Raw genomic sequence first — 27,296 nt, 5'->3', positions numbered from 1 at the left:
ATAAATAATAATTAAAAAAAGGAAATTTTGATGTCTTTTTTTCTTTTTCTTTTTAATTAAAATTTGTTGGCATTAAAATTAACTTACTGATCAAATTGTCACTTAATTAATATTAACTGAAATGATCAATTTTATTATAATGATTGGATATAACTTTAAAGTTTAACTAGGGAAAGTTGCACCTAGAGTTTGAATGAAATTTAAAATATTTTACGTCGAAGTAGAGCTTAGGTTTTATAGGAGAGAACCTAGCTCCGTCTAATGCGGTAGAGTTTATCAATAACACTAAATTAAATATCTACGCAGTGATTTACGCTTTAGATTCTACTTTTGAAAACTAGGCATGTAGTGTTAATCCATTCACATAGGCAGTTTTATTGTTTACTGTACTATAGTCCTAACTATCATATATATATATATATATATATATATATATATATATATATATTTATATTAGCAAAAAGTTACTATTTTATGATATTAGTTTAGTTTAGTTTTTAACTATTTATTATCTTGTTTATTTATACTCATCTTGATTTATTATTGGACATGCAGCACTTTGCAATGTAATCATCTCTTAACCATATTTCTCTTTGCAAAGCTATCATGGTATAAGAGGCTTAAAATTGAATTTTCGCATTCATCACATTTGGATCGTCACGAAATTTGAACATAAATATTTGTGATACGTACTCATCCATTATGAATAGTGGAGATGATGTTCTAATCAACTGAAGTTGGTATGTCGAGTGAAGAGATGTACTACGAAATCTAAAAATGTTTGCGCCTTCACCAACCTTTGGATCATCGCGAAACTTGAAAAAAATGTTCGTGACAATCAGATGTACACTTTTAACGTAGGATTGGAGTTTCCAGTCTTTTAAGTTTGTATGTCGGGTGACCATTAAATTGCGAATTTGGTTTTGCAATTTGGGGCTGTTTAGCTATTTGATTATTTCAAATTCTGGTATTGGGTATTTAAGTTATTTTGCAGTGGTGTTCATGTTGATGGTATTGAGTATTTGTTTCTTTTGTATTGGGTATTTTGCAATGGATTGTTTTGTACTTTGTATTGCGTTGTTTTGGGTGTTTATTTGAGGATTTCGTATGAGTCAATTAGATACGTCACATTGGTTGTTTAGGTGTTTGTTTTGTGATTTTGCATTGATTATTTTGGTAGTAAGTATTTGAAGTAGGTGTTTGGGTGTTTGTTTTGTGTTATCACACCGTTTTGTTTGGAGATTTTACATCGGTTGTTTGGTTGAATTTAAATATTTAAATTGGTTTTTTTGGAATTTTGCTTCGATTGTTTGGTTGATTTTGGATATTCAAATTGGTTTTGGAGTTTCGAATCGTTTGTTTGGAGAGTTTGCATTGCTTTTGGAGATTCGCATTGTTTTTTTAGAGATTTCAAATTGTTTTGAATTATCATTTGGAGATATTACAAAGTCACTCGCTGTACTTCGCGCTTCCACTTGTTTTTTAATTTTGTCTTACAAACTCTCGATGTTTATCGTTGTAGAATCACGAGTTTGCGGGGAGATGTTAGCATATTTATTATTATTATAATGTAAGAGTAATTTAGTATTTAGTTATTTATTATCTCGCCTATATACACTCATCTTTGATATATATTTGTTTTGAGATAAAATGTAGTCATACGGACTAAAGATTAATGAGCATGTCTGTCAAAATGCTCTCCCACATGCCGGAAAGAGCATGATCGTTCCACAAAACGGGTCATCGTAACGTGTAGCAAGTTTCGGATGCCGATGGATTGACATGTTACAAACTCTAGGGGTGTACATCACATAAAATGAGGAGAAAAAAAGGGTTAAAGCGCGGATCTCTTTGAGCACTAGGCCGCCCTCAGAGATCGACAATGAAGTGGAGGCGATAAGCTTCGGGATGGAGTACGCAGTCGATCTGGACGATCATGCCGGTGATGCCAAGGGAGTGCACTGATGAGATACTTTTTTTAACAGACATCGCCTCGGCCTCCGCAGCCTTGGTCAATGAACGCGCCAGAGACCGGGATAAAGTGGCGCTTGAAGACGTTACCCAGCTCACAGACCCTGCCATCCATGGAGAAGACCATGTCGGTATTTACTGTCGTAGCGCCCAGCCGACGGCGACTGCCACTTCAGCAGCTTGGGCCAAGTTGAGGTCGATGCGGAGACATGGGAAATTTTGGGTTTGCACGCCCTAAAATTTTAAAGGAGTTGAAGCGCGAGGTTAACAACAACGTCCGGGGGAACATGTGCCATTTGTTGTGCACATAGTTGTTTTGTTGGTTCTACGAGTTCCAAGAAGCATAACGAATGTGTCGAAGTCGTGCTTGCCGAGACCTTCTTTTGATCCGTAAGAAGAAAGCAGTAATGTCGCCATGGAAGCCCTCTTTCACTCGCGGCAAGCAACCCGTTTTTTTTTTCAAAGCCGTTTCCAAAGCCCGGGGATTCTTTGTCGGAGGCACACCCGAGGCAGCAAGAATCCAAACCCATGCCTCGGTCGGCGAGATAACCCATTGTGGAGAGTCATCCCCGACACAATCTCCAAAGAAAACCTTAGGGGTATGTGCAAGTTTCAAAGAACGTTCCACCATCTTTTCGTGTCACCCGTGGTCGAAGGACCTGCTTCACTTTGATATATATTGAACATGCACTTCATAATGTAACTCAAAAGTATTCGGCTTCTTTTTTCGTTTCTCTCTCAAATTTTTTTTTTTTGGCAAAGTTATCAATATCCACATCAAATTTTATTCAAGTTGGGTGAATAATTTCCATCAAGACATAGCAGTTTCAACAATGTTATTTTTAATTTAGAATTGAAATATATAAGAAGCGAAAAATGTTGTACTTTTTATTTGTCAATAAAACTATTGTTATTAGCGGATTCATTTTGTATTTCTGTTTTACTGTATGTGCTCACGTATTATAAAGTTATTGATTCTCAAAAGTTAACTACACCGAATTAATAATACATATTCACTATAGGTGGTATAGCTCTTCAAGTATTTATGAAGGTGGAAAATAAATGAGGAGCGGTAAATTCTATTGCTAACAATTTTTTTATTTATTTTTAGATACGAGGAGAGGTAAATTATTTTTTCACTGCCTTCTTAAAAACGTAAGAATATTTCATCGAGTTAAGGAAGTAACTGTAATAGTAAATGGTTTAATTTTAAAAAAAGAAGGTAAATGGTAAAAATATACACGTTAGAAAGGGCATTATAGTCACGCCAGTAAATTGTCCCTTTTGAGGAATCTCCGACAAACAGCCCCATAAAGAAGATGAGTTCACTGTAACACGTCTGAAACAAATATATAAATAAAATAGAAAATAAATGACCAATTGAACCAACCAACAAAAACAAAAAAGAAAATAAATAAAAAAGAAAATCTTTAGCAAGATCCGGAGGCAGAATTTTGGATTCATTTGGCGCAAAACATAAAGCCCACCACGTCCATGCTCCGTAATTTCTCATTTTGCCGTTATATAACGCCGTTAAATGTCACCGTCATCTATCACCTACATGGTTTGACTAAATACACATATGGTGCACATTTATGTCACCAAGCGTTGAATAGGGAAGAAAAGAGAAGAATAAATAATATATATGATATTTGGGAAAAGCAACACTAATAAATATTTTATCAGTTTAAATAGTTTACTCGCCCACCCAATAATAATTATAAAATAATACAAGATGTTGGAAGACCAATAATAAAATAAAATGTGAGGCGTGTGTGTATATGATTTATGTATTATTATTCTTATATTTTTTTTGCATTATGTATGTTTTATTTGTAACGCTTGTTGGAAGGTTGAATCAAATTCGTTGCATCGAGATTCGCATATTTTTTTAATGCGTGGAGATTATATATTTTAGGAAATCTCTTTTGTAACAATTGAATGTCAGTTATTGTTTTTTTCAGAGTACTTTAGATAAAATTTAGAATTTAAAATGTTAATACGTTGGTTCGCTACACCATCTTAAATCTCAAGTCTCAACTACTTGATTCTGAGTTTAAGGTAGTTCAACAACGTGATTTGTAGGATGATGATTTAAAATGATTTCAAATATTAAATAAAACTAAAACTTGTACATATATGCTTAACTCCAAAGCGAATTATTGTGCTATTTAAAGAAAATGCAAATTGCACGAGTTGGATAAATCATAATCTTAATTTGACTAAAGATGATTGCAAAAATAAATATTTTATTAAAGGCATATTCTTTACCTAACTTAACCTTTGCCTAAACATGAATATAAGAAGAGTCAAGAATTTTCAATAGGGGGACATTCACTAATTTGTTTGAAGAGTGTATACAATAATTTTTTGTCTTGCATTTGATTTGTATAACTCGTGAGTTATGTATTATAAAATACATCGAAGGGGTTGATAAAGAAAATAACACATAAATTATTAAAAATATATTTAATGCATACAAACTAGTGTACAAAACTTCACCCCTAATTTTTAGGATCACAAATTGTCTCTTAGTATAGAGACTCAGCGGAGCAACATTTTAATTTTATTTATGTTCTATTATGTTGAACACAAAGACATTATTTTAGGTTTTATGACAAAGTTTTATTTAAAAATAAAAAAATTCGATAGACAATCTAAATATAAGCTCGAATCCAAATTCTTATCTTATATATATTAGCATTATATTATTATTATTGGATAATTCATTTTTAGTTTTTTCCTTCTCTTATGTGTGGTTGTATTTGGATATATTACTCTCAAACTATTATATTATATTATTACGTTATTATTCAAATTTCCTCATTTTCTTTGGAATCCCTAAATTTTTATTATATACGCATATATTTTCAATCATTCTATCTTCAATTAAATCCCGAGATAAGATGTCGTCGCCTATAAAGAAAAATAATAACTTATCATGATTAAATTAAAAGGGCGCAGAAAATAAATACATAAAAAGAGGCAAAAGATTTGAATTCATTTAGCCTCATCTAAACAGTAATCTTTCCATTAGGATTTGTTAATAACTACGACTCCAATATGCAAAGTAAAAGAAGAAGAAAAAGAGGAGTCAGAGTTTAGAAAATAACATAAATATATATATAAAAAAAAGAATTAAGAGATGGAGAGAGAAAGTAGATGGTAGAGTCTTGGCAAAAGAAAGTAGAAGGTAGAGAGGATAGAGAAAGATTTGACGGCGTTATAAACCTAAGGAAGAGAGGGTCTGTGTGACTAGGTCTATATATAACTATATATATGTCTATATATATCAAAATACAGAGTTGTCATATAAAAACAAAAACAGTTTTTGAGAACCTCCTCAGCTTGGGTGCTTGAGAGGTAAAGGGCAAACGTAAGAAAAAACCGTATTTTTTGTAGAGAGAGAAACGCGAAACTAAGAGAGAAAGAGTATATTAGGAGAGAGAACGAGCTCTGAGGAACGTTGTCGAAGATCTTCTCAGATCGGAACCAGAAAAGAGAAAACTCACTGTGAGTTATATGTAACTCTTTCACATTCTTCTTCCATTACCAATGCGATTTCGTTCTTACCCTGTTTTCCGTAACATTTGATTCTCTAATATGCAATTTATTTATTCTTTTTTATTTCATTTTCTCTAAAGAAATGAAGTTGTTTGCTTTTCCTTCTTACAATTACTCTTAAGTTTTCTCTGTGTTCTTTTTTTGTTTTCTTTCTTTCTTTTTTTTTTGTATGTTTACTTTTTTGTTCGGCGTTTAATAAACTTAATAAAATTAATTGCATAATTTTATTATGATTTAACTTGTACAGGATTAAAGAACCCACCTTTAATCATCCTTAAAACAAAAGTAGTTGCTTGAAGAAAAAAGCTGGAGAAAACTCTAGTTATTTTCCAGCATTGTTCAGTAATTTCCTTCGTAAAATAAAAATTATTCGGCAGATTGGTAACTGAGTATTTTATTTAATTTCATTTCATTCCATTTTATCCTTTTACACGTGCATCTGGATTCCATAGTTTTTCTTCTCTCTCTTTTTTATGTGTGATCTTATTCTGAGATTTTGATGACCTTTTGATTTGTCGGTGTTGACCCTTGAGAAACCCATGTTAGTAATATTGACTCTGCTATTTTCCAAGCTGAAAAAATACAGATGAAAAACAGTGATTACTGGTATTTCTTTATCTACATATTTACTTTTGGAATTCTTCAGTATTTTATCTAAATAGTTTCATGCTTTATGTAGAAAAATATTAGCAACAACTATTCTTGATAGGATTATAAGTTCTACCTCAATTAGAGAAACCCCCCCTAAATAGTGTTTATCCAGATCGATGTCAAACTTTTGTGTTTGGTAGATTAAATTGTGACATAAACTGTATGATGAAATAAAATAAAATATTATATGTAACCCAAGCACGTTTCTCGTGGATGGATTGGTTTATTTTTTCCTTCTCAATTGCTCTTTGTTTTCTAATCTTTTTTGTTATCTTCAAACATAGTTATCTTCATCGCCGTCATGATTTTACAAAAATAATTAAAAAAAATATATCAGCTTAATTAAGTGGCTTCCTTTAGATGGCCTAACTCACGTCATTTTATTCATTAGAAAAATGTCCGAAGTCACCGTCTAGATCACTCTTAAATAAATTAATATAGTATATTTCTTGGTGGGACTAAGCATTTTGTAAACATTATTATTTATTTATGTAAAAGGATTTCTGTTCTGACGCTGTCACTTGCATAACGCCTTTTAAATTCACGCTCTTTAGTAATTTTGTTGCCATATATGTTTATTTATTTATAAGGTCAAAATGTTCATGCTTGTACGCTACAAGTTATACAGATTTATTCTTCCTTCTTTTAAAAATGCTCAAATGTCAATATTTTAGTCTGCACTCTTTTTCAATTCGTGCTTAATTTGCCCTTTTAAAAGCCCGGGGGACCAGTTTTTAAATTAAAGTGGAAAGCAAAGCGAAAAAGAATTTGATTTAGAGCAGTCCCATAACAAAATTAAATAGTAATAACAGCAACAGCAATGATGATGAAAAGGAATTGGGAACCTCTTGAAAATGAAGTTCTTTCTTTCTTGGCAGTTTATATTTAGTTTGTGATGGGAAGAGAAGTGTCGGGTTCGGAGATGGAAGAGAAGGCGAACGGGGAGCGGGCCCACGTGGCCCCGAGGGTGTCGGAGGACAGCTTCGAAGTGAAGGAGTGCACGGAAGAAGAGAAGGTTCTGGGAATCAAGAGCATCAATCTCTCCGACAACGACGACAAGCTGTCGGGGAGCCGCGGATCGAGCGACGGAAAAAAGACGAGCTCTTCTCCGGCGTCGGTGAACGGCCGAGCCGCCAAGAGCACCACCACCGTCCCTCACCCTTTCTCTCTCGCCACCGAGAAGCGCGCCTCATGTACCCACGCCAGCGACGCCGAGACCACTTACGTCGTCCAAACACAGGTATTTTCATGAGAATTTTATTTAAAAAATTTAGCGATATAAGCCACATAAACATAAGCGTTTGTGTTTTGGCTAGCGTTTTGTAAATTTTTTCGTAAATAGCAAAAAACTGTTGTAAATATTTCGTAAATAACCATATTTACTAGAAGTTCACTCTCCGTTTTTTGTTATTTTTATAGCGTAAATAGATTTACGTTACTATTTACAAAAAATTAATGAAACATTGACTATTTCAAAATTTCTAACGTTTCATATGGCTAGATAGCCACTGGACCCATTTTATTTAGCCAATTGCTCAAAATTTCTCAGTTCTTAAATTTTAAGTAAATAGCCACGATATTTTATTAACAAAGTAAAAAAAAACACATTAATAATTATAAATATTCATTAATTGTAAATAATCATAAATTAAATGCTAAAGCACCATGAACTTTTATTAATAAGCCCTCACTTGTGGTGGTGGGAGAAAACCATGATTACAGGAACATTACTTGTATAAACAAAATAAAGAAAAAAAGAAAGCAGGTAACGAATATAGATTACACAAATTTGTTATGATATCTATAACATGTGCCGTCTTTTACAATCAAAGATCGAATATGAGTCGGTAAATTAGCCATATTAAAACTCAAGTTTTGTCATATAATCGAGCTTTCGTAAATTTGAAGTAAATAGCCACAAGATTCTATTAATAAAGTAAAAAAAAAAAAGACATTAATAGACGTAAATATTCGTTAATAATTGTAAATAACCATCCGACTCCGAAGACATGAATAAAATGCTAAAAACGTCCAAATAATGTCACATCAGCATAATGGTTATTTACTAAAAGTTTACAAAGAGTTGGCTATACAACGAATCTCCAAATTTTGATGGCTTAGTTACTTAATTAATTGTCGTAGGATAACCGAAATTTGTCTTAAATTAGTGGAATACTTCAAATGTGCAAGTACTATTTTTTTACCCCCTCAATCTAAATTTTCAATGATATTGAAAAAAAATTAATCAGAATGTAAATTTTTTTTTTCTTCCCCTATTTTACTGAAAACTTGAAACAGTAACTATTTTGTTAATCAATTAGTTTCAAATGGATATTTTGTATAATTTTTTCTTAATTTTATTATTGCCCAGCTTCATAATCTGATTATGTTATTATTGATCTCTGATATATATACTTGTGGTTTTCCAGCAAAACTCTCCTCTTGCGGCTCGGAAGCTGTACCATTCACACTCCGATAACAAGAAACACACCGACGAAGAAGATAGTTGGTCCGTGTCTTCATCGTATCCTTAAAACTAGAAACTGTTGATGATTTAGATTTTTTTTCATTTATAATTTTCCTTGACCGAGCAAAAGTACCGCGGCTTCTGTTCGGACGAATAGATCCAAGGTCACGGTCGGACACGCTCCGACTTTCAAATGCTACGCCCGCGCTGAGAAGCGAAAAGAGGTAATCTTGTCGGCTAATCTATACGCTTTTAGTAGTGTTAACGGATCTAAATATCTATTTCTTTTATTGGGACAGTATTACACAAAGTTGGAGGAAAAACACCAAGCTCTGGAAGTAGAGAAAAGCCAGTGCGAAGCAAGGACTAAGGTACGAGCGGTTCATTTTACGACGTCCATTCCTGTGAAATCTCGTCGAGAAATGTTGATAAAGCCGTGTGTTTGGACTTTGGACTTAGATTCTGTGAACGTTTTTTTTTTCCTTTCTTTCTTTTAGGAAGAGCAAGAAGAAGCAATCAAACAGCTAAGGAAGAGTTTGGTGATCAAAGCGAAACCCGTGCCTAGTTTCTACTACGAAGCACCTCCGCCCAAGACAGAGCTCAAAAAGGTAACACATTTATTTATTATTATTTTCTGATAAAAAAAATGTTTTCCGAAGAAGGAATATTTATTTTTTATTTTTTATACATTAGGCGCCTCTGACTCGACCCAAGTCGCCGAATCTGAACAAGACGAGCCGGAGAAAGAGCTGTAGCGATGCGACCAAGGACGAGAAGGAAAGAGGTTCGGGGGTTAGGGCTCAACGCCACAGCCTCGGCTACAGCAGAGAAACCACTGTCTCTTCTCCGGCTCAGAGAAACAAGGGTCCCGCGAGCAGACGTGCCAGCATGGACACTAACGGCGGGTCAAGAGTCAGAGACCGGTTTAAACAAGACAACGGGGCCGCGAAAGCCGCGGACATTTCGGTTCACTCGTGATATCGTATTTTCTTGATTCTGAGTGGGGGGGAAAAGGAGATTAAGGCTACCTGGGGATATGCCTTTTTTTTTTTTTTTTAAGTTATTGTTTGCTTTGTGGATGTTTTTTGAAAGGTAGTTTTTTTTTCTTTCTAATTTATAATGCTGATATGTGACTTGCTGTGTTTGTTTGTTTGGTTTGAGAGTTGAGTTGTGAATTGTATATGTTCTGTAAACGACATTGGCACTCGTACATAATCTTTGTCATATATAAGAAGATTCACCCATTTAGGGAGAGCTGAGTTTAGCTTTGCTTTTACAACTCTTCTCATGTGCTCTTTCACTATATTTTTTACACTTTTTTTCTTCTCTTCTCTAGTTTATAGATTGGACACGGACTTGCTTGCTTCTTTTAATCCTAAAGTTGCGTAATAGATGGAATTTCTAAGATTTTTCAGTTCCATTACCAACAAACCAAAAAAATTTGTTATGCATTTCTCCTAATCCAATTTCTCGTCATTAAGTTGTTCCATACTAATCTTAAAATGATTTTCTACAGAATGGTTAGGATTTAAGTCCTAATCCGACCTAACGAGAATAGATTGATGCATATAAGAACAAGTAGGTTTAGATTTTCACTCTAATAAAAGAAAAATACGACTTTGCCAAAAAAAATATATAAAAAGAACTAGGGGGAACATTAAACATGCCAAAAATCCTAAAAAATGTCCTTTGCTAAATAATCTTACGAAGTTATTGTGGGTAGACAAGGCTCCTATAGAGCAAAAAGATATTATAAATGAAATTTGTCACTGTAAATATGTAAAACTTTCAAAACAAAATAAAGGGTTTAAACTTGATTGAAAAAAAGGGGGTTTAACCGGCTTTGTATTTGAAAAGTAATGATGAGCGATAAGATATTTGTCAGCAACGGAATTGAGCTGAGTTTTAAGAACAAAGACACAATCATGTCATGAACATAATTGTCACAGACTCTCTTATCATCTCCCGAATCCCAAACCATCTCAAATTCTAAAAGAAGAGAAAAATGATTTGCTCGTTCACTCACTCCAGTCTCGCTTCATCTCATCTTTCTTCTCTGCTCCTCAACCCAACCGAGATCGCATCTCCATGGCTTCTCAAACTCAAAACCAACCCTGCGACTTTTATAACATGCACTTCGCAGCCAAAGCCCCAAAAACCCGCCTTCAGAGGCCGCAGAAAGCCGTACGGGAGTTCGAGGAGGTCGGTTCTGAAAAAGACGTTCACGCAAGAGCAGGCTAACTTCACCGCCGCGATTCCCGACGACCCTGTCGTCGGAATCATCGGCGGTGGAATGTCGGGTTTGCTCTGCGCTCTCGCATTGGAGAGCCGTGGCGTGCGTTCCACAGTCTTCGATACGGTTGGTTAGTCTTAGCTTTAATTTTGAGTCTGAATACAGTTTAGTGCTTATTTTAAGCTTCTGAGACTCTTGTTGAGAATCTAGGGTTTAGTTTAGGCGTTTTTTATATTTTAGGGACTTAGGATAATGTTTTTTGAAAGTTCATTCTTTTGTTTGTGAAATGAAAATATCTTGCCAAGCTTGTTAGATCTTCAAAATCTAAAGGTATACATGGTGTATTTCAACAAGTTCTCTCATACTGATTTTGTTTTTTTTGCTTTCTGAATTTAGGGTAAGCATGGCTTAGGAGGAAGAATGGGAACCAGAATAATTGATCCTCAGCCGCTAATATTTGACCACGCAGCTCAGTTCTTTACGGCCAGCGATCCTCAGTTCGCCGAGCTGGTTCAAGGCTGGTCCGAGAGGGGATTGGTCAGCCAATGGACCGGCGCGGTCGGAGAGCTCGAAGCCGGTGGCCGATTCTCTCCGCTTCCTTCTTCTTCACCGCCGAGATTCATAGCTCCCAATGGAATGCGACTTCTTGCCGACTCGATACTCTCTCAGGTGAGAAGCGAGCTCTTTGTTCTAGTCAGTGCTTACATTACATGCGTTTGGGTTCGGGTGATCGAAAATCTGAAATGAGTTTGGTTACAGGCTAGCATGGTTGATGTGGTGAGACCTTGCTGGGTGAGCAAGCTCGAGCCGTATAACGGGATGTGGTACTTTAGTGAGAATGGGAAACCTGTTGGGAAGTTCGACGCTGTTGTTATCGCCCATAACGGTATAGCCGACTCTAAAACATGTTTATTTATATAGAAAGATCATCTATGGGATTCTAATTGGAGATGTGATCAGGAAAATGTGCGAATCGCTTGCTCTCACTATCGGGTTTACCGCAAATTGCGAGGCAAATGAAGGTATGCTTTTTGCGAGGCTAGATATGAATGTTCATAAAGGTTTAGAATTTACCGCTAATTCTTTCTTTCTTTTTTCACAGAGGCTGGACTTGAGTTCTATTTGGGCGCTTTTAGCGGCGTTCGAGGATCCTCTTTCCATGAGCGGAGGCGAAAGACTTCCTTTCGAAGGCGCTTTTGTGAAAGGGGTTGATTCGGTATCTTGGATGGCAAATAACACGGCGAAGCTCGGCGGCGAGGGACTCGACTGTTGGACCTTCTTCAGCACCGCGGCCTTTGGAAAGCGGCACAAAGTTCCACAGGTAAAAACTCTGGAATTTAACCTCAGAATTCACGCCATGGAGTTACACTCTTTGACTGTCTGTTTGTATGACCCAGGAAAACATACCGAACGTCACAGCCGAGAAAGTGAAAACGGCAATGCTCAAAGGAGTTGAAGAGGCTCTCGGGATATCCGATGGCTCGCTTCAGACACCCTTCTACACCAAGCTGCAACTATGGTCAGTGTTTCATATGTCCATATCGCTGCTTGGACAATTATTTTAGCATCGTAAAAATCGTTAATGTTGGTAACCCATGTTTTCATGACTTGGTTGTTAGCCCCGTTTTATATTCGTACATACTTGTGTTTAGGGTTTTCGGTTCCTAAAATTAAAGACTCGCCCTTTTGTATCGATTTTTTCCTTTTTCCTATTCATTAAACTCAATATTGGATATATTTCCAAAAGAAGATCGAGATAAATTGATTGACGAAGAATACAGGGGTGCAGCGCTGCCAACTAATACGCCAGGAATTCCGTGCATATTTGACGGCCGTGGTCGAACCGGCATATGCGGTGATTGGCTTCTCGGCTCCAGTTTAGAGTCCGCTGCCTTGAGCGGAATGGCTCTCGGTCATCAGGCAATTCCCTTTTTTTTTTCTTTTTTTTTTTTACATTTTTTTTTTCTTTTCTTGTTAATGGCTCTAGCAACTAAATCTATGTTTAATATTAATTCCATGTCTATTTGATGCAGATTGCAGATTTTTTCGGAAATTCCGGGGCCAACCCGGACGAGTTCTCTGTCGGCTTAGACACGGAGTTCCGACCACTGGAGGGATATGATATTGGACAATTTCCGGGGATGGAACCAAAGAAAAAAGAAAATGAAGTAGAGGAGTTTCAACTCTCTATGTAGATGAGTATTGAAAGACTCCATAGTTTTGTAGTTGTAGCCTATTTTTACGCAAAATCATGAGTATGCTAATTAATGAGGCAATGGTAGAATTTTAATTTTATAAGATAAGCTTTCCTCTGCTAACAAACGGCACGTCATTGCTAATCCAAAACAAGAAACTCGTTTTAAAACCAAGTATCCAGTGAAATTAGAGATCAATTGAATAAGGTAACAAATATTGCTTTGAAAAGTCGGTCTAAATGAAAAGTTCAACTTTGGGAAATAATGTTAAATAACAAAACCGGTATAATATAAGAAATTAAATTAAAAGCGAACGTTCAAATGTTCACCGAGACATACAATTCCGAGAAAAAAGCAATAATGTGACCGTTTCCTTGAATTCTCAGTATCCAAACTACACGGCTAATGAAGATCCGAATATAATAATATATTAATGGCGCGTTAACTGGATACAATCCAAACTCATCAAGAAGATTTTGATGAGTGATTAAAAAGCTACATTGAAAATGAAATAAGAATGTATATTAAGAAAGAACGATAAACCCAAACTGGAAATCATTATACCACAAATTCTTAAACAAACCCTAGAATTCATTTGCGTAATTTACAAGAGCCTAACGCACTAAAACTCGGCACAAACAACATTTCTCAATCTCTTCCTCACTTCCTCGCCTTCTTCTTAGCCGGCGATTTCTTGACGCTCTTAGGTTTCTTCACCGGAACAACCTTCTTCGCCTTCGACGGAGTCGCCTTCGACGGAGTCGACTTCGACGCCGGCTTCGCGACCTTACGCTTCGGCGCCGCCTTGGCCTTCGGCTTCACGACCGCCTTCGCCGCCGGCTTCACAGCCGCCTTCGGCTTCGGTACGGCCTTCGTCTTCGCCTTTGCGACCACAGGCTTGGCTTTCGCCTTCGGTTTCGCCGCCGCCGGAGCTGGCTTTGCCTTCGGCTTCGACTCGGTCGGCTTGGTGGAGGAGCGAGCCGATGGAAGCTTGAAGGAGTTTTTGACCTTAACGAGGTGCTCGGAAGCGACGAGTCGCTTCAGGCTGTTCAGAATAAGCTTCTTATAAGAAGGAGGCAGAGTCTTGCTGTACTTTTCCTCGATAAACTTCTGTATCGCGATCTGGCTCGAGCCAGTTCTCTCCTTCAGGGACACAATCGCGTCCGTTATCATCTACGGATTCATAAAAACAGTCGCACTAAATTAGCATACAAAAAATAAATAAAAAACATTATCGAACTCTCTCTGTCTCTCCGATAATATACCTCGCTGAAAGAAGGATGAGTCGGAGTACTTCTCTTCTTCGCCGGAGCGGACTTGGACTTGGAGACCTTTGCGGTATCGGCGGAAGCCATGGATTCTTTTACTGGTGAGTTAACTCGGTGGATCGGTTTTGCAGAGAAATGACACGGATGCAGAGAATTCTAATACGAATAAGTGACGGTTGGGACGGTTTATATAATGTGAAGACGAGGCAAATAGATCGCTGTGATTGGTCGAGAGCAACGCCACACGGATCAACTTAGATTAAGAAATGTTTAAACGTGAGCCTTTGGATTTGCGGTAGATCCACGGTTGGAAATGAGTTTGCGATAGATGGCGTGGATAGGGACGGTCTATGGCTTAAATAGTTACAAGAGTATCATTTCTTGTTGTTCTTCTTTAATTTTGGCCTTTTTGGTTTTCATTTAATTTTTAAAGGGCTTATATGTGATTTGGTGAATGTTATTTTGATGAGATTGAGATGTATAAACTTTCTAATTAGTATTTTTAATGGTTATTTAGTGAATTGGTTGGGAGGAATTTTGATACCTACGTTAGAGCTAGGCTTAGAATGGGTACATATGAAATTAGTGTTTTTTTTTATTGTATTTGTTAATTCTTGATGATGGAAGTTATTCATTTACTATTTTTAAATAAAATATAGTGAGCAAAATGAATAATTAAGTAATATGTTGTTGTACTTCTATTTACGCAATGAATAAGATTAGGCAACATATCTTCCTACAATCAAATTTACGATGTTCTTGTTTGTTGTCACCTCGGCCATTCAACGGTTACAATCATACCTTCAATTAATTTATAAAATGGCTAGCTGAATAAATTTGGTTAATTAGCTCATATTTTTATATAGGATAATCTTACCATATATACGAAATACTTCATAAAGTTTGGTGACGATTTGTTTTGTGAAGTTAAACCTTACCATATCGAGTTCAAGACCGAATATAAATAACAATTACATAAAAAAAAGTTTGTATTAACGAGTTTTAAATTCGTACAAATGTAGCAATGCTAGATAACGATGGTTTACTTAAATGTGTATAAGTTTTTGCCCGTTATTACTTAAAATGTGTATAAGTTATTGCCTCGTTAAGGTCACCTCATACAAATTTGCAATTTGTTGAGTAAGCTTTGAGGGATGCGATACTCAATCTCAAATTTTGTCACCACTTAAATTTAGGCATATAGAATAGATGCGAATTTTATAAGCTAACTAGTTTAAATTAACTTATCCATCTATATGTAACCGATGATTTAGCTGAAGTTATTGATTTATCATGTTTCCCCTTCCCAATTAGTACATCAATACTAGTAAAACAACACTTTAACATTGATTATGCTTTAATCCAACCGATGTACATCATATTATAAGGTGATTGGAACACCATTATTCTATACCACTACTTCTTGTTACAATAACCAATCTCGTGCCCAATTAATTGGTACTTGAAGCATGTCTCTATGAGATTCTAAAATTTTCATTGTATCCACTGAGACACTCGATTGCTTGCGTACGAAAATAAAACCTCGCCAACATATTTTTCCTCGTGTCAATGCTAATTTTGAGTCATAGATAAATTCCATAACTCTCAAAGTACCTCAAAAATTATCCAAGCAATGTCACCAGCCCTTTGACCCTAGCGAGATATAGAGAACCTGAAGGAAGACCCATCAAACTAATCCAAAATTGTGAAGGATTGAAGTCTAATTTGTCGGTGGTCAAAGAAGATGACAAAGCGTAGAGAATGAACAAATCACCTTTAATAATTTAGGGTATACCTGTGGGGGTTAAAAATCAATTTTCCAATATTAAAATCATTCAAGTTGGGCTTCGGTTTGACCAAAGCCCAACAGCAGACGCAGTCCAGTTTTTCAAATAATTATCTAGGCCCAACTCGACTCCTGGAGATCGGCCCAAGCCCATTGAGAAGCCCAGTTCGCCAAAGGAAGGACGAATTACCCGTGTGGACCCAGTCAGGGGAATTCGTCTCGGTCAAACAGAAGACCTCGCCCCGAAGACCAGATCTGAGATAACTTCGACCAGCAACATGGCAGAGCCGAACTGATGAACATATGTCTACTTCAACGAATCCTCCCCTGCTATAAAAAGAAGCCGATATGTCAATTTCCGCACACGCAAGCTTACGCATTTTATACTCGATTTCTCATTTTTCTATAATTCTGAGTTCGTCCCCCCTTTTGAGTTCGGCACTTCGCCCCCCGATTGTAATACCTCCGATTATTAATAAAAGCATCAAATATTTATATTCATTTCCATTCATTTTTTTTCGATTTTCTTGTGCTTCTTATACGACGTCATCTGAAATTCACATTTAAATAAATCAACTATATATCATATTATAATTTGAGATTGTTGAAATCGACATCAACAATACCCGTAAGAAACCTTTCATTGTCCTTTCTCTTTTCGAACAAGAAGTGGAAATTTTCTAGGCCATATCACCTTAACTCGCCGTGGTTGCTTGCGTTTTCAAATAACTATGGTAACGACTTTTGATATTTGTCTGTTATAAATTACCTATTCCACACCACCAATTGAGTTCTTTCCCATTCGATGTATTCATCTAGCCGTTTAGTTAGAACCATAGTTTTTTTTTCTTCTAAAAACAACGACCATCGATATTTGTATGTTAGAAATGACTCTCCACACCACTACTTGAACTTTTTCCTTTTCGATATATTATTGTAGCCTATTAGTTAGAACCATATTTTTTTTTATCGAAACAAAGTTGTCCTCAATCCCCTCACCTCGTTCACATTACTCTCGTGTTTTCCTATATGAATATGAAAAGTGCATCACACAGTTGCAACAAGTTTTTCCCTACCCTTCCCTTGAATCAACCAAATACATGCTCTTTCACCAGTACCGATCCCTCATTAGCCTCCAAGGGATCTTAGGTCTAATAATTCAAGATATAACACTATAGAAAAAACTTACAAGTAACACTAGCACGGAAAGAAAAACATTAATTGTACAAAATCGCGTACAAATTATTAACATTCAACTTGTCGATCTTTTTTAGCATTGGACCTGTAAACCCTATTTATATTTGTTACAAAACTACTGTCCAATTATAATATATAATATCGAAATGATATGAATTATTTTGTTTTCAAAACTTTTATTTCTTCAAATACCTCATTCTCTGTGAATTTTCCATTAAGACTTTATTTTATGCATTCGTCTTCGCCTAAAAAAACGTGTTCTTTTTTTATACTCACCTAAAAAACGTGTTTCTTCAGATGGAAGATAATATTCGCAAAAATGAAACAAAGTTTATATATATATATATATATAGTAAGTAATAAATATAACGTTAATGGTATATCGTTAATGTATTTAGTTCGTGATGTAGTTTAGGAATGATTTTAACTTGAAATAGTTACTCTGAGATATTTACATTTTTTTCCATCTTATGTATATATTGTGAGATGGGAACGAGAGAAAAATATAAAATAATTCTTATCATTATAAAAATAAATGAAACTTTTTATAGATAAAAGGATATTAGTGTCATAATATATTATGAAAGCATATTCAACTCACTCCACAAAAGAGTGGAGTATAATAAAATTGAGTTGAATATACTATAATCCAACTCACTTTTTCACTATATAATGGAGTTAAAGAATAATGAAGCTCAAAATATGGAGTTTTATTATTCATCCCACTCCATTTTAGAGTGAGATTTTAATAATACATAATTATTTTATTTAATTATAAATAAACTATAATATTTATTATGATTATATATTTTGTGTGTAGTTGTATTAATTTATTACAAAATTGTTCTTAGTCAACTTATTTTGGAAAAATATCAACAGTATCCCCTTAGTTTAATAGAAATACGCGATTCATACTTTCAATTTTTAAAAATTTCAAGCATATCCCTTCATTTGAATATAAATGATATATATTTCTTAAAAAATGTTATATTGCAAATATCACAATTTTCGTTTATTTTAATATGTTTCTCAAGAAGATGTCGTTTTAAAGCGGAGGAAGTTTATTGTCGTCTACTCATTAATGCGGATTATCTGGCTCGACCCGTATTAATCAAACTCAACCGGCCCGTTGACCCGAAGTATATATACGAACACGACCAGTTGGCTTAAAGCCCTAAATACCAAAGCCCTAGTCCGCCGATTCTCTCTTATCTCTCTCTCCGCGACGCAGGGTAGATCGTCATCGTACTCTCTGAGAATGGTTAGTTTCCAAGATCTCTCATTGTGACGGTGTTTAATTTGGTTGAATCTCGATTTATCGTGTTTCTGATGATAGTATGTGTTGGATATTGTGTCGGTGTATTTCAGGCGGACGTTGAGCCTGAAGTGGCGGTGGCCGGCGTTCCGAAGAAGAGGACGTTTAAGAAGTTCAGCTTCAGAGGCGTCGATTTGGATTCGCTTCTTGACATGTCCACGGATGAGCTTGTCAAGCTCTTCACTGCTCGGGCTCGCAGAAGGTTTCCCTTTAAATCTCTCTTAACTTGAGTATTTTTAGGATTGAGTTGTTCTCTGTGAATGTTATCTCACTGAATATTTTAATCGGGATGTCGTGTTGCTAGGTTTCAGAGGGGCTTGAAGAGAAAGCCCATGGCCTTGATCAAGAAGCTGCGCAAAGCCGTGAGATTTTTTTATCATCGTTTTCTGTGATTTCTCCTTTGTCATTTGTTCTCTAGTTTGTGAATAGAAATCATAATATCAATTGTCTTAAAATTAATGTTCTGTATCATTGGTGAATGAAACTCATCGAAACTTGATTTCGCCGTGCTGCTTTTCAATGTGTATGATTATAATCCCGAGAAGCGTTAGATTGATCTTCAAGAAGCGTTAGATTTGTCTTAAAAGCTGTTTTGTATATGCCATTACATTTCAATTAAAGCTAGATCTGAAGTTTGGAATGGTTTCGAATTTTCGATAATTTGTTTCGTGAACTTGCTTGTAATAGAAAAGGGAGGCACCAGCTGGTGAGAAGCCGGAGCCAGTGAGGACCCACTTGAGGAACATGATCATCGTTCCCGAGATGATCGGGAGCGTCATCGGCGTCTACAACGGAAAGACCTTCAATCAGGTTGAAATCAAGCCGGAAATGATCGGACATTATCTTGCTGAGTTTTCGATATCGTACAAGCCCGTCAAGCACGGAAGGCCAGGTATCGGTGCTACTCACTCATCCAGGTTCATTCCCCTCAAGTGAAGATTCTATTTCGCTGTTGGTCTGCTCGGTAGATGTTACTCTGTCTTTTGTTTGGTCGGAAACTTATGTTTGATAAGATCTTCTAAGTATTCATGCTAGTTTTTTGGTTCCACCTTGATTGGTTTTGGTTGTTGTGAACCGATGAATTCAGAGTTTTTATTCGTAAACTAGAATGTTGATCAAGAAAATTTTGCTTGTTTATCTTATTCTTTACTATCACAGCACTTTTGTTTCGTAGATTTTGGATCTTTTATGTGGTACTATGAAGTATGAGCTACTTATAAAGAAGAATGATATGCGGGAGTATTTAGGAAAGAGATATATCCGTTCGTTTCGCACTGAGACAATTGACAAGAATTCTATAATCCAATGAGAAACTAAAATAAATGTTGCTGATCGAATATAAATATAATGGGTTTTATCTTAAAGAACAGCGGGCAGGACAAACTTTTAATCCGTTTGAGTTTGATGAAAAGCTCAATGGAACGCTAATGAATTCTTGTATCCTGTCCGATTTATGATGACAAAACAGATAAAAAGAGGGAAGAGAGACAATGAAATCCAAAACAATTAAGGCAACAAACAAACAACGTTCCAACAAGAAAAAAAGAGAAAAAAACAGTAGAAAGAACAAGCAACAATGAATGAGTAGCATTGAGCGTCACCTTCATTTGCTCTCTGTTAAATTGCTAAAACGCTTGGGGTCCTTTTTTTTTTAATTTATATTTTTATCGTCCTTTGGGATTGACAATCTGTGAAAACACAGCGGTTGTGTTGTGGTTACTGGAGTCGTCTGTTCCGAGATCGCTGTCGCTCCCAAGGCTGAGCTTAGCGTAATGAGTTGCAACGGTGTCGGGATCGGCGGCGACGGTTCCGGTTCCGGCTCCGGCTCCGGTGCCGTCCATGTTGTCCTGTAGCTGGAGTGCGAACTCGAGGTTCCAGAGGATGTCGTTGAGCGTGGGTCTGTCGATGCCGTGCTCGGAGAGGCACTTCTGGGCGGTGTCGGCGAACTTCTTGATGCTCTCGGGGTCCACTTTGCCCCTGAGTGACGGGTCGATGATGTCACCGAGCGTCCCTTTGCGATGGCAGTGGAGTGCCCAGTCAGCGAGGCTGACTTGTTCCTTGGGAAGGTTTGGGTTCAGAGCCGGCCTCGCACACAGAGCCTCGAATAGAACCACCCCGAACGAGTACACGTCGGACTTCTCGGTGAGCTGTTGGCGCTTGAAGTACTCGGGGTCAAGGTACCCGAAGCTGCCCTTGACCACCGTGCTGACGTGGCCGGTGCTGAGGTCCGGGCCGGTCTTGGAGAGCCCGAAGTCGGAGACCTTGGCGACCCAGGCCTCGTCGAGGAGGATGTTGGTGGTCTTGACGTCGCGGTGGATGATCGTCCACTTGGCGCCCGTGTGGAGGTAGTGCAGCCCTTTCGCGGCTCCGATGCAGAGCTCGAGCCTCTGCCTCCACGTCAGCGAGTCCGTCGGCTTGTTGTTCCGGTACAGGTGTTCCCTGAGGGTCCCGCGAGCCATGTAGTCGTAGACGAGGCACATCTCGTTGTCGTCGTCGCAGAAGCCGATGAGGGAGACGAGGTGCTTGTGGCGGAGCTCGGAGAGCATCTCGATCTCGGTCTGGAACTCGTGGACCCCCTGTTCCGACGACGGGTTCGACCGCTTGATCGCCACTTTGACCCCGCCGTCGATCACGCCCTTGTACACTTTTCCGAACCCGCCGACTCCGACCACGTTGCTCTCGTCGAAGCCCCGCGTCGCCTTCTTCATCTCCGTGAACGTGAACCGCCGGCACCGGCCCTGCGCGGTGGCCGACAGGTGGCTGCTCGCCGTGCTCTTGCCGGAAATCGCCGATTTGCTTCCGGTGGTATGGGAGTTTCCGTACACCGGGAGCCAGCTGGAGGTGTGGGACTCCGTCCCGCCGGCTCGTCTCTTCCGGTGGTACACCACAACGCACAGAGCCGCCACTATCCCGAACGCCGCCGCACCCCCAGCTGCACCTCCGATCACCTGCGCGTGCGACGACGACGAGGACGGCTTCGCTGCCGTGAACTTCTTGTGGTCCTGCTCGTTCTTCTCGAGCATCGCCGATGGCCGTGGATTCGGACCCGCCAGGCTCCGCGAAGACTCGAGCTTGAAAACCTCGACGCCGTTGAGCATCGCGTCGTAGAACTCCGGCTTTGTCTCCGTCGCCGGATTCACCGCCAGCCAAAGCTCTCTCTCTTCCTCCGCCGGTGCGTCTTTACCCTTAGAGACGAACACGGCGTAGTCCTTGTAGGTCGGGACGGCCCGGCCGCCGGACCAGCCTATCACGTCCGCAGCGGACTGCGCGGTCTTGTTGTTCAGGTAAACGTTGAAGACGACCTCGTTCGGCTTCGAGTAGTGAAAGTCGCAGAAGTGAAGCCTCACGAGGTACATGAAGTTCGGGTCGATCTGTTGAAACACCCACGTCAGGTTGTAGTTCTTGTTGACCTCCTTAGAGTTCCCCATCGACCTCGCCGTCCTGTACACGTCCACCGGAGCAACGTAGCCGGGCAAGTCACCGTAATCGATCTTCGTGTTCGGTTCGGCCTCGTTCGTGACCCCCGACGAAGCCCCGTACAAGTAGGGAAAATCGTCGTACCAAGCCCTCGTGAGTCCTCCCGAATCGTTCGCCGGAGAAACGTACTGACCCCCGACGTTGAGCCGGTACACCGTCTGCATGTTGGCCGTGGCGGCGTCGACGGTCTGGTCCGAGAACCCGACGACCCCGACAGAGGACCCGAACACGTCGTCGGGAAGCGGAACGAGCTCGAGCCCGTTGAGGAACGCGAATCCTCCGGCGTCGCCGGAGAGTGGCTCGAAGGTGAGCGAGAGGGTGTCTCCGGCGAGCGGAGCCAAGGCATACTCGCGGATGAGGTAGGCCTGGGTCAAGGCCCGGCAGGTTATGGCGGCGCTGAAGTTCCGGAGAAGAGCGGTTCCGTCGGCCACCACGTTGAAGAAGGAGGTCTCGGCGTCGTTGGTCCCGTAAACCGCCGGATAAAAGTGGAGTCTCAGCCAGTATCGCCGCCCGGCCTTGCCCGGGAGCCGATAGGTCGCGTTGGCCGGGAAGACTCTGGCGGTCATGTAGGGCGTGTCAGAGAGGAGGGCCGGGTCTTGGTACTGGGCCCGGAGAGCCGCCGAGTTCGTCCCCGGGGCCAAGTACTTCTCATCGGAATCCCAGGCCCGCCCGTCAGAGTCTTTTCCGGCGGCCCCGCACCCGAGGATCAAAGGCTCGGAGGCCGAGGCCGAGTCTCGGAACGAGTTGAAAAGGACGCAGAGAAGGACGGCGATGGAGATAGAGAGCTTGTTGTTGTTGTGGGGTTTGGTCTTCATGGCCATAGCTGGGCGTACAGGAAAACAAATGAATGGCGTGTAATTAAGGGGAAAAAAAAAACAATGCAGGTTTACCCGTACGCCTTTATTTTTATTTTTTTATTTATAATTTTCGGGTTTTTCTGTGTGTGTGTTGAGGTAAGCTACACCATTGCTAAAGATCAAGAAATTTTCACAGCCTTACCTGGATATCAGAGGTACCAATACCAGGCAAGAAGAGAAGCCTTTTTTTTTTTTTTAATAATTATTTTGTATAATTATGGTCTCATTTTTTTTTTCTCGGCTTTGTTTTTTGGTTTTTGCATTTTTGGAAGGTGGTTGAGTACTGATGATTGAGAGAGAGCATAGGTGTTGATGGGTTTTGTTGGTTGGTTCTAAATCTAATGGACGTGTTTGGATCTCTATAGAAATTATTAGTAATTGGCTAAATATGGCTTGGGATTTCCAGTGCATTCGTTTTGAAGGGGGTAAGTTTATTCACGGTATATAAATGTGTTGATTTTTAGTAGGCCGTTTGAATAGTTTGGGGGCAAAGGAAAATAAACAATTTTACCGCCATAATCTTCATTTCTTGGTATTTCTCCAACTTCAAACGTTCTTATTGAATGTTCATCATAAAAGCAATTTTTCCGATAAAAAAAATCATAAAGGCAATTGAATCTGTAGATAATGAAGTATGAAAACATGTAATGGATGAGTAGTGGATTCCTACTATTAGCTCATCAGTAAGTTACCTGAATCTCTAGGCACTGAAAATGAAAAAAAAAAACTAGTTCCCTCAACTTGTTGGAGTATCCATAAATCAATCCGAGTTAAATTTTGATCTTGATTGTTTTTGACCTAAAAATCACTGAAAAATTCGATCGAATTCCGGTGACGATGAGGAAGACAAGGTCTAATAATTTTTTTTTTTTTTTATTTTTTTTATAAAACATAGGGGGGGAGTAAATGCATAATTAAAAATCGGTATTTATGAAATTACATTGATTGTGACGGTAGTCTCGGTAATAAAGTTTATAAATCGGTATCATGAAGGTGAAGGAAGTTTTTTTTTTTTACCGGTTTTTAAGATAGGTTATCGGTTTTAAATATAGGAATTTTAAATATAGGCTAATGCTCTTGTAACTAAAAACTATCCATTTTGATCAAATTAAGATAATTTTGTTTTGATGAGTGTTCTCGACTAAAAATCATTGTGAAGCTCTACGAACAACCTGTCTATCGAAGAAAGCTTAAAACTCATAATGCGACAGATATTTAGATGAACTGAAATAGTTCCCAAAAGTAAAACTCAAAAGGACGAGTAAAGAGTAAATGAACAATGTAAATACAATACAAAATTGATTACGATGGTGTTTTTAAGATTAAAGTTGTTCCTTCTTATTTTTTGACATTACGGACTCTCTAATTTTTATATACATTTACTGGGAAATATGGCACGTTTGACGCCTACATTTTTTTTAATGTGTATTTAATAAAATCATTAGTTATTTCATAAATATGCAGCTAAAACTAAAAATGAAATTTATTTTGTAACTTTGGTTTTTAATTTTTGTTGTTTACAATAAAACAATAATTAAATAATTAGTGATGTTGTGAAGCTACATATTAATTAAATAATAATACGTTAGGAAGTTTGAAATATGTAATTGTTTTTGTTGAAAATATTTAGAGGGGATTTGGGTGTCAAAAATCAAAAGTTCAAGGTGAATGTCAATTGTCAGGAGCAATATTTAAGCGACAAAGTAATTAACTATTAAATTCAGGGATTGCAGTAGTATTGCAAGAAATATCACTTTATGTGAGAAATGTCACGAATTGATTAGTTAATGAATATTTAAAATTTCAAAAACTCGTTTTTATTTTTATTTTTTTTTATAAAACCAATCTATATTTGATAAATGATAAAACTACCTACTTAATCATAAAAGCAAATGTTTTATAGCTTAACGTTAATTAGCGAGCTTTAGGGATCAATGCACTAATCCAGCTAAAAACCAAGTACGCATCTTGTGAAGCGATATACAGTATATATAATATATCCCACTGTTTTACTCAATTTCCATAGGTTTAAACAAAATGGAGGCATCTTTTGAAACCCACATTATTTGCGAAAACTGTTTAATGATTAGTTAGCGCACAAAATCAGAGAAGCGCACGTTGTTTTCGACACTAAATAACTAGCTATATATCCCATTTGAAACCAAATAAACATAACTAATAAAAAGCTCAAATAATGTGGCCGTGTCACTCAATTCCCATTTAACTCTCAACTGTAAAAGCATATATCGCTGGATCTTTCTAGTGACACGTCACTGGCAGCCACAGATTAGAGGAATAAACCCTCTCATTATATATACTCCCCATTATCATAAAATTACGCATGTTATGAAAGTGTCCCCAAATTTAACAAGAAAACCGCTGGTTACAGTTACAAAACGAGCGGTGCAAATTAAACTAGACCCTCCAAAACTAATCTTTAATTAGGCATAATTAACTAATTTTTTTTTTCTTTTTTTTTTTCCAACACACTACTTGACATCTCTCTCCATCTCATCTAGCCTGTCACAATGATGTGACATTCCTTCAATATAACAGCAACAACGAACGGAGCAAAGAGAGATCTCTCTGAGCATGAGAGCATATATATATACAAACAAACAAAACACACACGCATATATAGTAATATTCTACATATAGGTAGATAGAAATATATATACCAAGCGTGTGTCACCACGCGCCGCCGTCCCACAGCCCCTCCCCGTGGGACGCGACTTAAAACATACAATAGCAATATAATATAATATTCACGTGAAAGATTAACATAAAACCCAAACCCAGCCATCATCATCATCATCATGGACAGCCAAAACGACGATCATCATCATCAAAACGACAAGATGAAGAAGCGGCTGACGAAGCAGGTTTCGTCGTGCGAGACGCCGAGAGACGCGGCGTGGGAGAGGCGGCGGAAGCAGATGCTTCGGCAAGATCGCCGGAGGAGCAATTGCGACGGAGATCAGGTGGAGGCGGAGCTTCTGACCGACGAGGATCTGAGCGAGCTCAGGGGATGCATAGAGCTAGGGTTTGGGTTCGTCGAAGAAGAAGGTAGTCACGCTCTGTGCGAAACCTTGCCGGCATTGGATCTTTACTTCGCCGTGAACCGCCAGCTGTCGCTCAGCCCGGCCTCCACACCAACGGGGCGAGCCTCCACGTCATCATCGTCGTCGTCCAGCCTCGGACGTTCCTCTCCTCCGACCACCCCCAAGGCTGCTGACTCTTCCGAGCCCACCTGGAAGATCTGTACCCCAGGTATATTTTTAATATAATATCCCACCACATTATCGTTAGTTAATTATTAATATGACCCGAAGGCTCTAATTGCCGAAAACCTCGTCCAATTCATCAATAACCTCAATATGATTTTCTCTTTAGGGTATATTTTAGCATACATTTAGAGAATGTTCGGTCTAAGATCTTCATCGTCCAATTCTCTACCTTGGCTGGATAGGTTTTCTATTGAACAATTGTTGTAATCATTTTGGTGCATATGAACAATCCATATATGTGTATGGATAAAAACATAAGAAGAGTAGACATATGTATATGCTATACATGGATGCTAATATTAGGGTAAGCAATAATCAAGTTTTGATCACAGTACGGATATTATATATTGACTATAATATGGTCCTATATCGAGACTAACATGGCATCAAAATGTGCGAGTATTTAACTAAACTTTTGTTTAAAATTAAGATTCCTAGAATGTTACCTTATAGACGATGTTTTGTTTTGATTGAGTATATTGTAACGTGATTACCGTTTATGTGCAAACTTAGTTAGAAATTGTGAATTCTTTAACGGCAATAAGGGTAGAAGAGATGACATGACTACTTAATTTGTAACTTTTGCATTGTGCATATATATATATATATATATATATATATATATATATATATTTAGATTAGCTTAACTAGCTTCGAATAATGATCTAATAATTTTGATTCTATATATGTGATATAATGCCAGGTGAAGATCCTCAGCAGGTGAAGACGAAGCTTAGGCATTGGGCTCAAGCAGTTGCATGTTCTGTGATGCAGTCATTATGACGAAACAAGAAAAAAAAACATATATCGATCGTTAATTTTGGATGGCTATATTTCCATCGCATCACTACGATGGTAGTTTGGAGGGTTTTCAGTCTGCATGTCCCATGCAGATAATACACACGAGAAGAAACTGAACAGAGATGTATGTTTTGAAGGAGGCTTTATTGCGCCTATATAATATGCCGGGACACGTGATCTTTATATTTGCTATGCGTAAATTATAATGGAGAGGAAGGATATATCAT

General features: G+C 38.1%; 6 protein-coding genes across 7 annotated transcripts; 4 read left to right on the top strand and 2 right to left on the bottom strand.

The window, feature by feature from the left end:
• Positions 1 to 5,243: 5,243 nt before the first annotated feature.
• WDL1 (WVD2-like 1) lies at positions 5,244 to 9,912 on the top strand. Its single transcript, XM_089600797.1, has 7 exons — positions 5,244 to 5,484; positions 7,065 to 7,426; positions 8,616 to 8,710; positions 8,784 to 8,877; positions 8,953 to 9,024; positions 9,151 to 9,261; positions 9,347 to 9,912. Exons 2-7 carry the CDS (start codon positions 7,082 to 7,084, stop codon positions 9,629 to 9,631), a joined length of 1,002 nt encoding a protein of 333 aa, XP_089456923.1. The 5' UTR covers positions 5,244 to 5,484; positions 7,065 to 7,081; the 3' UTR covers positions 9,632 to 9,912.
• Positions 9,913 to 10,517: 605 nt separating this feature from the next.
• LOC149382336 (FAD/NAD(P)-binding oxidoreductase family protein) lies at positions 10,518 to 13,170 on the top strand. 2 transcript variants are annotated; one of them, XM_089629911.1, is made up of 8 exons: positions 10,518 to 11,012; positions 11,283 to 11,555; positions 11,646 to 11,772; positions 11,847 to 11,908; positions 11,989 to 12,207; positions 12,284 to 12,405; positions 12,668 to 12,806; positions 12,920 to 13,170. In XM_089629911.1, the coding sequence occupies exons 1-8, from the start codon at positions 10,659 to 10,661 to the stop codon at positions 13,079 to 13,081; spliced, it is 1,458 nt and encodes a 485-aa protein (XP_089486037.1). In that variant the 5' UTR covers positions 10,518 to 10,658; the 3' UTR covers positions 13,082 to 13,170. The 2 variants fall into 2 exon arrangements, with proteins under 2 accessions (XP_089486037.1, XP_089486038.1); XM_089629912.1 differs by having other exon boundaries at positions 10,738 to 11,016.
• Positions 13,171 to 13,487: 317 nt separating this feature from the next.
• Positions 13,488 to 14,508, bottom strand: LOC149382335 (uncharacterized). Its single transcript, XM_089602052.1, has 2 exons — positions 14,347 to 14,508; positions 13,488 to 14,254 (listed from the first exon to the last, which is right to left on the bottom strand). Exons 1-2 carry the CDS (start codon positions 14,434 to 14,436, stop codon positions 13,742 to 13,744), a joined length of 603 nt encoding a protein of 200 aa, XP_089458178.1. The 5' UTR covers positions 14,437 to 14,508; the 3' UTR covers positions 13,488 to 13,741.
• Positions 14,509 to 18,486: 3,978 nt separating this feature from the next.
• On the top strand, positions 18,487 to 19,784 carry LOC149382334 (small ribosomal subunit protein uS19x). Its single transcript, XM_089630188.1, has 4 exons — positions 18,487 to 18,593; positions 18,701 to 18,849; positions 18,952 to 19,009; positions 19,335 to 19,784. The coding sequence occupies exons 1-4, from the start codon at positions 18,591 to 18,593 to the stop codon at positions 19,581 to 19,583; spliced, it is 459 nt and encodes a 152-aa protein (XP_089486314.1). The 5' UTR covers positions 18,487 to 18,590; the 3' UTR covers positions 19,584 to 19,784.
• Positions 19,785 to 20,311: 527 nt separating this feature from the next.
• On the bottom strand, positions 20,312 to 22,945 carry ANX1 (Malectin/receptor-like protein kinase family protein). The gene has a single exon (XM_089601478.1). It carries the CDS (start codon positions 22,943 to 22,945, stop codon positions 20,312 to 20,314), a length of 2,634 nt encoding a protein of 877 aa, XP_089457604.1.
• A 2,852-nt stretch (positions 22,946 to 25,797) lies between these two features.
• Positions 25,798 to 27,051, top strand: LOC149382332 (uncharacterized). Its single transcript, XM_089601477.1, has 2 exons — positions 25,798 to 26,251; positions 26,972 to 27,051. Exons 1-2 carry the CDS (start codon positions 25,798 to 25,800, stop codon positions 27,049 to 27,051), a joined length of 534 nt encoding a protein of 177 aa, XP_089457603.1.
• The last annotated feature ends 245 nt before the right edge of the window (positions 27,052 to 27,296 follow it).

Source organism: Urtica dioica, chromosome 11, assembly GCF_054948205.1.
Source record: "Urtica dioica subsp. dioica isolate 48M chromosome 11, U.dioica_male_clone48M_v1_H2, whole genome shotgun sequence".
Taxonomy (NCBI): Eukaryota; Viridiplantae; Streptophyta; class Magnoliopsida; order Rosales; family Urticaceae; genus Urtica; species Urtica dioica.
Note: the sequence above shows the minus strand (reverse complement) of the source record. Positions and strands in the feature narration are given on the sequence as shown.